Source organism: Coregonus clupeaformis, chromosome 9 (assembly GCF_020615455.1).
Source record: "Coregonus clupeaformis isolate EN_2021a chromosome 9, ASM2061545v1, whole genome shotgun sequence".
NCBI classification, from domain to species: Eukaryota; Metazoa; Chordata; class Actinopteri; order Salmoniformes; family Salmonidae; genus Coregonus; species Coregonus clupeaformis.
This window is the reverse complement of record NC_059200.1, coordinates 20,834,083-20,846,492: the sequence shown is the minus strand read 5'-3', so window position 1 is coordinate 20,846,492 and position 12,410 is coordinate 20,834,083. Positions and strand designations below refer to the sequence as shown.

The 12,410-nt window shown below is 42.4% G+C and overlaps 2 protein-coding genes across 2 annotated transcripts in view; one reads left to right on the top strand and one right to left on the bottom strand.

Moving 5' to 3' along the window:
- LOC121573445 (tyrosine-protein kinase JAK2) overlaps window positions 1-5,739 on the top strand; it is a 58,869-nt gene extending 53,130 nt beyond the window's left edge. Inside the window, exons 22-24 of the mRNA XM_041885448.1 lie at window positions 3,385-3,502; window positions 3,960-4,073; window positions 4,154-5,739. Coding sequence (XP_041741382.1) covers window positions 3,385-3,502; window positions 3,960-4,073; window positions 4,154-4,261 — 340 coding nt within the window. The 3' untranslated portion in view covers window positions 4,262-5,739. The remainder of the gene's footprint in view (window positions 1-3,384; window positions 3,503-3,959; window positions 4,074-4,153) is intronic.
- Window positions 5,740-8,314: 2,575 nt separating this feature from the next.
- LOC121574302 (relaxin-3-like) lies at window positions 8,315-10,463 on the bottom strand. The gene is made up of 2 exons (XM_041886915.1): window positions 10,076-10,463; window positions 8,315-9,290 (listed from the first exon to the last, which is right to left on the bottom strand). The coding sequence occupies exons 1-2, from the start codon at window positions 10,251-10,253 to the stop codon at window positions 8,923-8,925; spliced, it is 546 nt and encodes a 181-aa protein (XP_041742849.1). The 5' UTR covers window positions 10,254-10,463; the 3' UTR covers window positions 8,315-8,922.
- Between the last annotated feature and the right edge of the window lie 1,947 nt (window positions 10,464-12,410).

Sequence of the window (12,410 nt, the reverse complement as noted above, 5' to 3'; positions counted from 1 at the left end):
AAAAAATGACCAGTTTGACCAGATACAGTAAACAAATTGACAACACAAATGACTGATGATTGACTGAGAGAAATTGATGATGAAAAGATTGTGGGGGCTGTTTTGTTAGACTTCAGTGCGGCTTTTGACATTATCGATCATAGTCTGCTGCTGGAAAAAACGTATGCGTTATGGCTTTACACCCCCTGCTATATTGTGGATAAATAGTTACCTGTCTAACAGAACACAGAGGGTGTATTTGTATTTATTAGGGATCCCCATTAGTTCCTGCCAAGGCAGCAGCTACTCTTCCTGGGGTCCAAACACATTAAGGCACTTACATTACATATAAAACAGTACATCATATAACATTATTACACCACTACATATCTACAATACAACATGTATAATACCACCATACAACAATACTACAATGTACGTGTGTGTAGAGTGCGTGTGTCTGTACCTTTGTGTGTGTCTCTTCACAGTCCCCGCTGTTCCATAAAGTGTATTTTTTTCAATCTGATTCTACTGCTTGCATCAGTTACCTGATGTGGAATAGAGTTCCATGTAGTCATGGCTCTATGTAGTACTGTGCGCCTCCCATAGTCTGTTCTGGACTTGGGGATTGTGAAGAGACCTCTGGTGGCATGTCTTGTGGGGTATGCATGGGTGTCCGAGCTGTGTGCTAGTAGTTTAAACAGACAGCTCGGTACATTCAGCTTGTCAACACTTCTTACAAAAACAAGTAGTGATGAAGTCAATCTCTCTTCCACTTTGAGCCATGAGAGATTGACATGCATATCATTGTTAGCTCCCCGTGTACTTTTAAGGGCCAGCCGTGCTGCCCTGTTCTGAGCCAATTGTAATTTTCCTAAGTCCCTCTTTGTGGCACCTGACCACACGACTGAACAGTAGTCCAGGTGCGACAAAACTAGGGCCTGTAGGACCTGCCTTGTTGATAGTGCTGTTAAGAAGGTAGAACAGCGCTTTATTATGGACAGACTTCTCCCCATCTTCGCTACTGTTGTATCAATATGTTTTGACCATGACAGTTTACAATCCAGGGTTACTCCAAGCAGTTTAGTCACCAGATTTAGTTGAGGTTTAGGGTTTAGTGAATGATTTGTCCTAAATACAATGCTTTTAGTTTTTGAAATTATTAGGACTAATTTATTTCTTGCCACCCATTCTGAAACTAACTGCAGCTCTTTGTTAAGTGTTGCAGTCATTTCAGTCGCTGAAGTAGCTGACGTGTATAGTGTTGAGTCATCCGCATACATAGACACACTGGCTTTACTCAAAGCCAGTGGCACGTCTTTAGTAAAGATTGAAAAAAGTATGGGGCCTAGACAGCTGCCCTGGGGAATTCTTCTTTTCTGCCCAAGGTTTTTTTTTTTTCTGATGCAAGCAGTATAAACATATAAAAATACACCTTATGAACCAGTGGGGACTGTGAAGAGACACACACAAAGGTACAGACACGCATACGCACACAAACGTTAGCGCACGCACTCTACAAACACACGTACATTGTAGTATTGTTGTATGGTGGTATTATACATGTTGTATTGTAGATATGTAGTGGTGTAATAATGTTATATGATGTACTGTTTTATATGTAATGTAAGTGCCTTAATGTGTTTGGACTCCAGGAAGAGTAGCTGCTGCCTTAGCAGGAACTAATGGGGATCCCTAATAAATACAAATACAATTCAAAGCCTTTTGAATGAATCAGGGATATATTTCTTCCTGATTTTAAAATAATCTGGGGTTTTCTGACACAATCCTCTTATCTACACTACCGGTCAAGTTTTAGAACCCTTGCTCATTCAAGGATTTTTCTTTATTTTTTACTATTTTCTACATTGTAGAATAATAGTGAAGACATCAAAACTATTAAATAACACATATGGAATCATGTAGTAACCAAAAAAAGTGTTAAACATATCAAAATATATTTTATATTTGAGATTCTTCAAATAGCCACCCTTTGCCTTGATGACAGCTTTGCACACTCTTGGCATTCTCTCAACCAGCTTCACCTGGAATGCTTTAGCAACAGTCTTGAAGGAGTTCCCACATATGCTGAGCACTTGTTGGCTGCTTTTCCTTCACTCTGCTGTCCGGCTCATCCCAAACCATCTCAATTTGGTTGAGGTCAGGGGATTGTGGAGGCCAGGTCATCTGACGCAGCACTCAATCACTCTCCTTGGTAAAATAGCCATTACACCGCCTGGATGTGTGTTGGGTCATTGTCCTGTTGAAAAACGAATAATATTCCCACTAAGCGCAAACCAGATGGGATGGCGTAATGCTTCAGAATGCTGTGGTATCCATGCTGGTTAAGTGTGCCTTGAATTCTAAATAAATCACAGACAGTGTTACCAGCAAAGCACCACCACACCATAACACCTCCTCCTCCTCCATGCTTTACGGTGGGAAATACACATGCATAGATCATCTGTTCACCCACACCGCGTCTCACAAAGACACGGCGGTTGGAACCAAAAATCTCAAATTTGGACTCCAGACCAAAGGACATATTTCCACCGGTCTAATGTCCATTGCTCGTGTTTCTTGGCCCAAGCAAGTCTCTTCTTATTATTGGTGTCCTTTAGTAGTGGTTTCTTTGCAGCAATTCTACCATGAAGGACTGATTCACACATTCTCCTCTGAACAGTTGATGTTGAGATGTGTCTGTTATTTGGACAGCGATTTCTGAGGCTGGTAACTCGAATGAACGTATCCTCTGCAGCAGAGGTAACTCTGGGTCTTCCATTCCTGTGGCGGTCCTCATGAGAGCCAGTTTCATCATAGCGCTTGATGGTTTTTGCGACTGCACTTGAAGAAACTTTCAAAATTCTTGAAATGTTCCATATTGACTGACCTTCATGTCTTAAAGTAATGATGGACTGTCATTTATCTTTGCTTATTTGAGCTGTTCTTGCCATAATATGACTTGGTCTTTTACCAAATAGGGCTATCTTCTGTATACCCCCCCTACCTTGTCACAACACAACTGATTGGCTCAAACGCATTAAGAAGGAAAGACATTCCACAAATGAACTTTTAAGAAGGCACACCTGTTAATTGGAAATGCATTCCAGGTGACTACCTCATGAAGCTGGTTGAGAGAATGCCAAGAGTGTGCAAAGCTGTCATCAAGACAAAGGGTGGCTATTTGAAATATATTTTTATTTGTTTAACACTTTTTTGGTTACTACATGATTCCATGTGTTATTTCAACGTTTTGATGTCTTCACTATTATTCTACAATGTAGAAAATAGTAAAAAATAAAGTAAAACCCTTGAATGAGTAGGTGTTCTAAAACTTTTGACCTGTAGTGTATGTATTTAGATTTATTTGATGTGTGAGCTTATTTGACCTTTGTTGTGTTGAAGGTATGCCCCGGAGTCTCTGACAGAGAGCAAGTTTTCAGTGGGCTCTGATGTGTGGAGCTTTGGAGTGGTCCTCTATGAGCTGTTCACTCACAGTGACAAGAACTGCAGTCCTCCAGCAGTACGTCTCTCAGTCTATACTGTTCTTCAACCTCACACTATCACTTTTCATCTCTGTTGCTTTGATCCCTCCTCTGTCTCCATCAACCTTTCTCTCTTTGATGCTGCTTACTGTGGAAAGAGCTTGAATAAGACTTTTTATAGTCATAATTATGGCTATTCCAGACTCTTTCTTGTCCCATGTGGTCTCTGTATGTGTAATTTCCAGTTAATCGGAAATTACACTGAAGCATTTCCCTTTGCAAATTTGATTAGTTTACTTGCCATCCTTAAACTGTATTTGATGCTGTAATTAACTCAGTTCTTACCCCCTCCTCCTCCCCCTCTTCTCCCTCCTCCTGCCCCCTCTTCTCCCTCCTCCTGCCCCCTCCTCTTCCTCCTTCTCCTCCTCCTCCCCTCTTCCCCCTCATCCTCTTCCTCCCCCTCTTTCTCATCCTCCCCTTCCTCCTCCTTTCCAGGTGTTCATGGATAAGATGGGCAGTGACAAGCAGGGCCAGATGATAGTGTATCATCTCATAGATCTCCTGAAGAGAGGATACAGACTGCCTGCTCCCAAGGGCTGCCCGGAGGAGGTGAGTCTGTCTGTCTGTCTGTCTGTTTTAGTGTACCTCTGATTGCAATGTAACCTTGAGCCTCCCTCTGTACCCTTCAGATTAACCACATGATGATGGAGTGCTGGAACGTTGACCCAGCCCTGCGGCCCACCTTCAAGAAGTTAGCCCAGAGTGTGGACATATTCCGGGACAGTAAGGAGGGTTGAGGAACCCTTCCTGGAGGTCTCTGCTGGAGGGAACCTGCCCCAGCCCACATCGATCACCTGGGTCGTGTTCATTAGGCACCAAACGGACTGAAAGGGATTACCTGAACTTGTCCAATAAGAAACACTTGTTTTCCTTTTCCGTTGCAAAGCGTTTTGCTACGGTGTGCCCTAATGAGTACATCCCTGACAACGCCTCAACTCTAAAGACAACAATGAAGTCACCAGACCCAATGGTCTTCTGGAGCAGAGAGGAGCAGCAAACGGGGAGTATTACCAAAGGCATTCTGGGAGAAAGTCTCAAGAACGGTCTACTTTGTGTGCATACCTACCCACCTTTTCAGGGATTCGAGGAATCTCTGAAATGACCGCATGCTGTTACTTTGTTGCCGTCTTTTCTCAATTTTGAGATGTTTTCACTGTTTTACTTCTGTCATGCTCTGGTCTCAGACTCACTCCAGCACAGAAAAAACACCCAGCTGTTGATGATGTGTTAACGGCAGCACAGAACACCCAGCTGTTGATGATGATGTGTTAACGGCAGCACAGAACACCCAGCTGTTGATGATGATGTGTTAACGGCAGCACAGAACAACCAGCTGTTGATGATGATGTGTTAACGGCAGCACAGAACACCCAGCTGTTGATGATGTGTTAACGGCAGCACAGAACAACCAGCTGTTGATGATGATGTGTTAACGGCAGCACAGAACACCCAGCTGTTGATGATGATATGTTAACGGCAGCACAGAACACCCAGCTGTTGATGATGATGATGTGTTAACGGCAGCACAGAACACCCAGCTGTTGATGATGATGTGTTAACGGCAGCACAGAACACCCAGCTGTTGATGATGATGTGTTAACGGCAGCACAGAACACCCAGCTGTTGATGATGATGTGTTAACGGCAGCACAGAACACCCAGCTGTTGATGATGATGTGTTAACGGCAGCACAGAACACCCAGCTGTTGATGATGATGTGTTAACGGCAGCACAGAACACCCAGCTGTTGATGATGATGTGTTAACGGCAGCACAGAACAACCAGCTGTTGATGATGATGTGTTAACGGCAGCACAGAATGCACGTGAGGGAAAGCAATACAGAAGATGTACTGTACAGTTAGTAAAAAGTGTTCAACTGCCTCCCTCCTTAACTGAAGTGGATTTATCTTTTTCACCCAAGGGAAGGACTAATAAAGTAATACTGCTTTTAGAGACACAAAGATGTGGACAAAATGGTGATGAAAAAAACTATGAAGGGAGATGTTTCACAAAGGATGAAAGCTTGGGCTATTGCAAAGTAACATGCAGAAGGAATTGTTGACTTATGTTCTTCCCCTTTTAGAAAATTCTATAACTTGAAGAGTCTAGTGTGCTGTGCACAGCCAGTTGTAAAATAATGTCTTACATTTACATTTTAGTCATTTAGCAGACGCTCTTATCCAGAGCGACTTACAGTTAGTGAATACAATTATTATTTTTTTATACTGGCCCCCCGTGGGAATCGAACCCACAACCCTGGCGTTGCAAACGCCATGCTCTATCAACTGAGCTACATCCCTGCCGGCCATTCCCTCCCCTACCCTGGACGACGCTGGGCCAATTGTGCGCCGCCCATGAGTCTCCCGGTCGCGGCCGGCTGCGACAGAGCCTGGATTCGAACCAGGATCTCTAGTGGCACAGTTAGCACTGCGATGCAGTGCCTTAGACCACTGCGCCACTCAGGAGTGTAGTCTTCATTATAGTGTTGTCAAAGAGCCTGCTACATAGCAATATCTGGAATGAGACTGACTAAAGGGTGTATATGAAAGCATCAACAGAAGAGAAGTGCAGAGACGAGGTGGAATTTCAGTTCAAGGACATTTAAGCGCGTATGCAAGTAAGGCGGCAAGTAGCCTAGTGGTTAGGTCTCTGGTTCGAATATCCGAGCCGACAAGGTGAAAAATCTGTCGATGTGCCCTTGAGCAAGGTACTTAACCCTAATTTGCTCCAGGGGCACTGTACTACTGTGGTTGACCCTTTTTAAAACAGCACATTTCACTGCACCTATCTGGTGTGACACAACATAAAGTACCCCCCGTCAAAAAATAGACTTGTTGTCCTGTGACTTGTCCATACTGTCACCGTGAAGAACAAGACCAAAAAGATGCAATATAATGCTCTCTTTAATTCTGTCAGCGTGACTCTATGGTCTGTAACTGTACAGCAATGTGGGGTGACAGGCTTTGTTTGACCCACTACTCTATTGTAATAATGGAGTTTAATCCAGGGATCATCAACTAGACACAGCCACGGGTCGATTCCTTTTTCTTGAGCGGATAGTCGGGGTGCTGAAACATAATTACAAATCATTTGTAAACTGCAAATTGACCGCAAGATGCCCAAACAGATATGTTTGACTAAAACATAATAATTTCAAACCTTGCTTACATTTGTATACGATCGCGTCGTGTCTCTCTATTATGCGTGGGAATAGTTGGGAACAGATTTCTTACATAAAAATCACTTGGAGCTGATTTTCTGGTGTTTTTGTACAGTCTTTCATGGCCAACAATAAAAATTCCCCACCCCCAAAAAATACAAATACAATTTTGCTCAAAACTTGGGGGACCAAATAAAACCACCCGTGGGCCAAATTCTGCCCACGGGCCGCCTGTTGGGGAACCCTGGTTTAATCTGTCTGCTTGTTTGTTTCTGTCTTCCTTTTATTTAATGTTGTTGTTCTTATGGCAGCCGTGCTGACAGTCATACATGATGCCGTCATGTCAAGGTTAGTGTTTTGTGTGAAGATTTGTTGTTTTTTCATTAAAGAAATTATAACACATGATCATGAAGAAGTGGAAAGTGAATTTAAAAAAATATATATTTTCTTCATATTTATGCAAGCCAGTATTTACCTGTGTTTGTGTGTTGAACGTAAATGTGCTGTTGTTGAATATTAATAATAATGCTTAGGCTAAATTGATTGTAAAATATCTGCTATTTTATATCAAAGCAGTCACACAATATTGTATATATAATATTAAAGGGGATGTTGTTGCAGAACTGGTCAGAAATGGCTTTTGTTGGTTTGGGTGACCTTGTTTTATTTGTTTATAAGAGAGCCACTATAAAATTTGAACTGCCATGTTATTTGTTTGTAGTCATCCTGTCTTGCCTCACATCAAACATTAGCTTGAACAGTGGCTCGTCTCTGTTAACGTCTCCATCCACACTAGTCAGCTCTCAAAGATCCTTTACACATGGTAAAGATGCTCGGAGCTCCACATGAGCGCGACATGGTGAAGATGCTCGCAGCTCCTCCTGTGAGAGACATGGTGAAGATGCTCGCAGCTCCTCCTGAGAGAGACTTGTCTCCTCAATGCCTTGACTGGTCTGTTGTCAATTACAGGTAAAATATAGGCAATGGTCTTTCATGATCGCTTTGAGGCTAAATGGGGTTGAATCGTCATGAGTAAACCAGCTTTGAGATCTGTCACAGGTACGCCTTAGTAGTGGTGGTGGTCAGGGGCGCAACTTTGGTTTTAGAAGTGGAAGGGGACATCATTTTTATTTTTTCAGTTGGATAAACACTATAAACAGCCTACCACACCGCTCGGAGGGGTCCGCGTGGTCCTAAAGCACACCTTTGCCTCGTTTTGTATCGCATTCCAGTGAAAGTTGTGCCCCTGGTGGTGGTAGTAGTAAGTGTAACCAATGTTCCGTAGAAGCGTGGTAGTCATTGAAATAACCATGATTGTGACTGATGGATCCGCCTGCCCTCACGGCTGACTAAATACAGCTGGCTGCATGTCAGAGTCCGGCCCACTAGCTAACTGTGTTATCGTTTCCATGGTGAACCAGGAGTGTAGTGGAGGGAGAAAGGAGCTAAAAAATGCTGATAATCCATAACAAGGGAATTTCCTTATTGCCTGCACTGTTTCCATGTCGTCAGTTACAGTTAGCTTGGTCTGAGGAAGGTGAGGCGATTAATGGCCAATAATGTGGTTTTACCTCTGGTAGAATGCACACATTATTTTTGTTATTTTTTATTAGAATAATAAATACCAATATGTTCTTTCCATGCAATATCATTATATAGCTAGCACATTTGTAGATTTTCCATTGAGTGGATGAGACATTTTGACTTGGACAAGATTCGATTTCCAAAAGATACTTTATATTGATATTTGATTAGTTTAACATTTACATACACAACATATTTTCTCAGTGTTTTAATGGAGTATTTGTGGTGGGTTGTTAGGGGGGAAATTTTTTTCATGTCATTCAAACAATTGTATTCCTCAGGGAAGTACAATGATGCTCTTGCTTCAGTAACGAAGTAATTCATTTAATGATGAGACAAAATTTGAGAAATAATGAAAATTAAATGCAAAATATTTTCCTTTCACATTATACAGAAAAGTGTACAAAGCCATTTGCTAGCCTGTGTTGAAATTTCCCCCATCAACAACCCAAACCTTATGATCGTGATTCTCTTGGAACACTGAAATGAAAACGTAAAACTGCTGTCTCCCTCACACCCAGTCCAACAACACAGAGAGAAGGTGGAGCTCTCCTCGCCCTGTATAGAAAGGAGAATTTGAGCAACGTTCTCCGTTCTGTAAAGGGCAAGCTCCCTCAGCCTGTGTCCACCTCCTCTGTCCTGCCCCAGTCTCACTCAGCACAGACGCCCAATGTCATTCTTAGTGCAGCCCTGGTTGCAGCACATGCCAGCTAAGCCCAGGGAAAAGTTCCTCTTTTGTCTTTCGCGGCGTGGCCAGTTGATGCTTGGGTTCCTGGCCACTCCTCCCAGCACTGAAGCCTGGTTCTGAAGCCCCTCGCTGGGGTCGACATCAACCATTGACCCCCTATGGTCCCCCACTCCGCCCAAGAGTGAGAGGAGGTCTGCCAGGGAGGTGGAGGAGGAGAGCTGGAGAGGGTGGTCTGCTGCTGCTGCTGCTTGATCCAGACCATGTCCGTGAGGCCAGTTAATTCTGTTGTTCTCGCCCTCTGTGACATCACTGTAGGAACCGGGCTGGAAGGGATCTGGAAGGAGTCCGAACAGAACAGGGGGAGGGAGTGGGACAGTCAGTGGGGAGACACATTTTTTTTTTGTTTTATCTCCACTGTATAGACTGTAAAGTGAATACATAAAATGACTGAAAATCCCTCCAAAATACAAAATGAGTTGGGTTATTTTTTAACTTTTCCCACCCTGTGTCAAGACACCCCAACAATTAATTTAAGTGAAAATCAGAGGTCCTAGACTGTTTCTGCATGGATAGCGATCTCTCTCAGAAAACATGCGGAGTGCCTTGCAGACCCACCTGGCTAAATAAAAAAAGCGCTCTGAACCACCTTTTGAATAGGAAATTACAAATTAGCCTATGATTGCATTTCAATTAGGCTACTTCTCAGTAATCAGGGTACCATATTTTTAGAGGCAAAAGCAGAGCTCCCTGTTGTCTCGTTTTCTAATCAAGGAGCTGTCTGTGGTGCTGAAGTGGCATTATCAAGCAGAGAGGTTTCTCAGGCGTTCTCTCAGGCAAAATACTATTTCCAAAAATGCGACTATCTTCGAAACGTAAAAAAATAAACTTTGATTTGAGAATATAGCTACTGTTTTAACTTTTACACAATGGAAATTATCAATGTAGCTCATGTTAAAGTAAAACAAAAAAAATGCAGCTTTCAAAAACGTTAGCATGAAAGTAACAAGATTATAACTTAACTCTTACAGCAGCTGCGAATAAAAATCAGTTTGACCAGTTCAACATGACTGACGAGTGTTTGCATTTATAAGACCGTAAATGATGTTTTTGCCTACGTACCCAAGTCTTCATCTAAGGACCGTTTCCAACGGGACCCGCCGCACGTGAAGATAACGGCTCTTATAAACTCTCTTCCGCACAGTTTGACCCCGTAGTCTCTCGATAGGCTTTGAGCGCTCGCACACAAGAACAAACTACCAACACACACAAGGATCACAGTAGTAAGCTTTAGAGGCATTTTCAGTTAAAGAAGTAGAGCTGGTTTCCTTGTAGAGATTAACTGAAGTTGCCCTACTGTGCAGTCCTGGTGCGAGTGTGAAGAGTTTCTTTAGATGCTGTTACTGCTCTATCAGTCAACGTTCTCTGTCAATGTAGACTTCAGTAGGATATCATGAAGTGACTCTCTCGCTACCATTTGGTGCTTCTTGTGATCTGTTTGCTACTGGTCCAGCTTTTATAGTCTCTAGCCCCTCACCATCTTGTGTGCCAGTCATGATACCCTACTCTCCATACACATCCACCTGATGCCAACCCCCCTCCCTCCCCAACATGCTCGCTCTCACGCACGCACACACACTTAGATGCGTAATAATTAATGACCTCATATTATAATTTTTTTCTTCACGTATTCCGAGTATAATTTCTTTCATATGGCAGAATTACAGTGAAAGATCAGTGTTTGGGTTTGGTGTGGTTCTAGAGAAACAGCTCAGAGCTACACACCTGAGACTGGCTCCAATCAAATCTTAATCTACAATAATCAATCTGTGTTTGTAAATGATGACAGGCTAAAAACTGACCCCATGTGTGTGTGTGTGGAGAAGGTACTATGACAGCAGAGAATGAATAATTTCTGTGGAAATGGATGGATATGATTTTGTCTATTTGAGAAAGTAAACTTTGTCAAGAGAAATATCCACCTGATCCATTGGACAGACAATCGTATGATGTACATATTGTCTGACATCAGTATTGAAAAACAAATGTTCCATGAATAGGTTACATACTATGTTCAATGTACTGCCATGTTCAATGTACTGCCATGTTCAATGTACTGCTATGTTCAATGTACTGCTATGTTCAATGTACTGCTATGTTCAATGTACTGCTATGTTCAACAATCATTCCTAGTTCACCACAATAAGTGTCCTCTATGCATGGCTGGCTGTAATATTTTGTATTTGGGATAATCGAAAACTCAAAAATATATATCTGGCTATGATGCTACCCAAGTTTCCCACACGTATATAACACTTAGAAGATCATTATGAACAGTTTTAGATGTCTGTCTGGAGTTTTACGGGACAGAGTTTCCAATCATTCCGATCAGTGGAGGCTCCTCAGAGGAACATTTAAAAAGTTCTCATTTTTAGATAAAACAACACTAAATATATTCACGTCACCAAATAATTGATTAAAAGGTCTACAGTAGCCTCAACAGCACTCTGTAGGGTAGCACCATGGTGTAGCCGGAGGACAGCTAGCTTCCATCCTCCTCTGGGTACACTGACTTCAATACAAAACCTAGGAGGCTCATGGTTCTCACCCCCTTCCATTGACATACACAGTAATTATGACAACATCCAGAGGACATCCTCCAACCTATCAGAGGTCTTGCAGCATGAATTAACATGATGTCCACCCAATCAAAGGATCAGAGAATGAATCTAGTACTGAAAGCATAAGCTACAGCTAGCTAGCGCTGCTGTGCATAAACTGTGGTGAGTAGTTGACTCAAAGAGAGAGAAAGACAATAGTTGAACAGTTTTGAACAAATTAATTTCTTTAAAAATGAAGGAGAAGCAAGAGATAGAGAGACAGAATTCGTCATTTTTTTCACTTTCAGTTTCACTTAACGAGCAAATGCAGCTAGCTAGTTTAGCCTACTCAAACACCCTGCTCAAACAGAGGGATGCTATGTTAGCTAGCTGGCTATTACTATCCAACACAATACTGGAACTCTTCAAAGACAAGGTAAGCTTTTGGTTTTACTCATTTATTGCCACCAGGGCCTGCCGGTGTAACTGTTAAACTGCTTACACTGTAACGTTACTGCATGAATATAGCGGGTTTACTAACACGTTAGTTATATTAGCTATGTTGACTATGACGTTACTTTAGCTAATATGGTGACAACGATGTAGGCTGTGTATAGCGGTTATGATATTGTTTGGCTTGGAAAGGTCACATACTCCTGGTCACATACAGCTGATGTGTTGTGCATTGAAGTCCACAAACGAAGGGAAAAGGTGAGAGGAGGAGAGCGCATAGATGCGAGAAGGAATACAACGTGGCTGCTATGGAAGTGAACTGTGTTTACGCGTGATCAGGGGTGTATTCATTCTGCCGATTCTGTTGAAAAACGTTTCTTAAACGGAAGCAAACGGAACGAAAC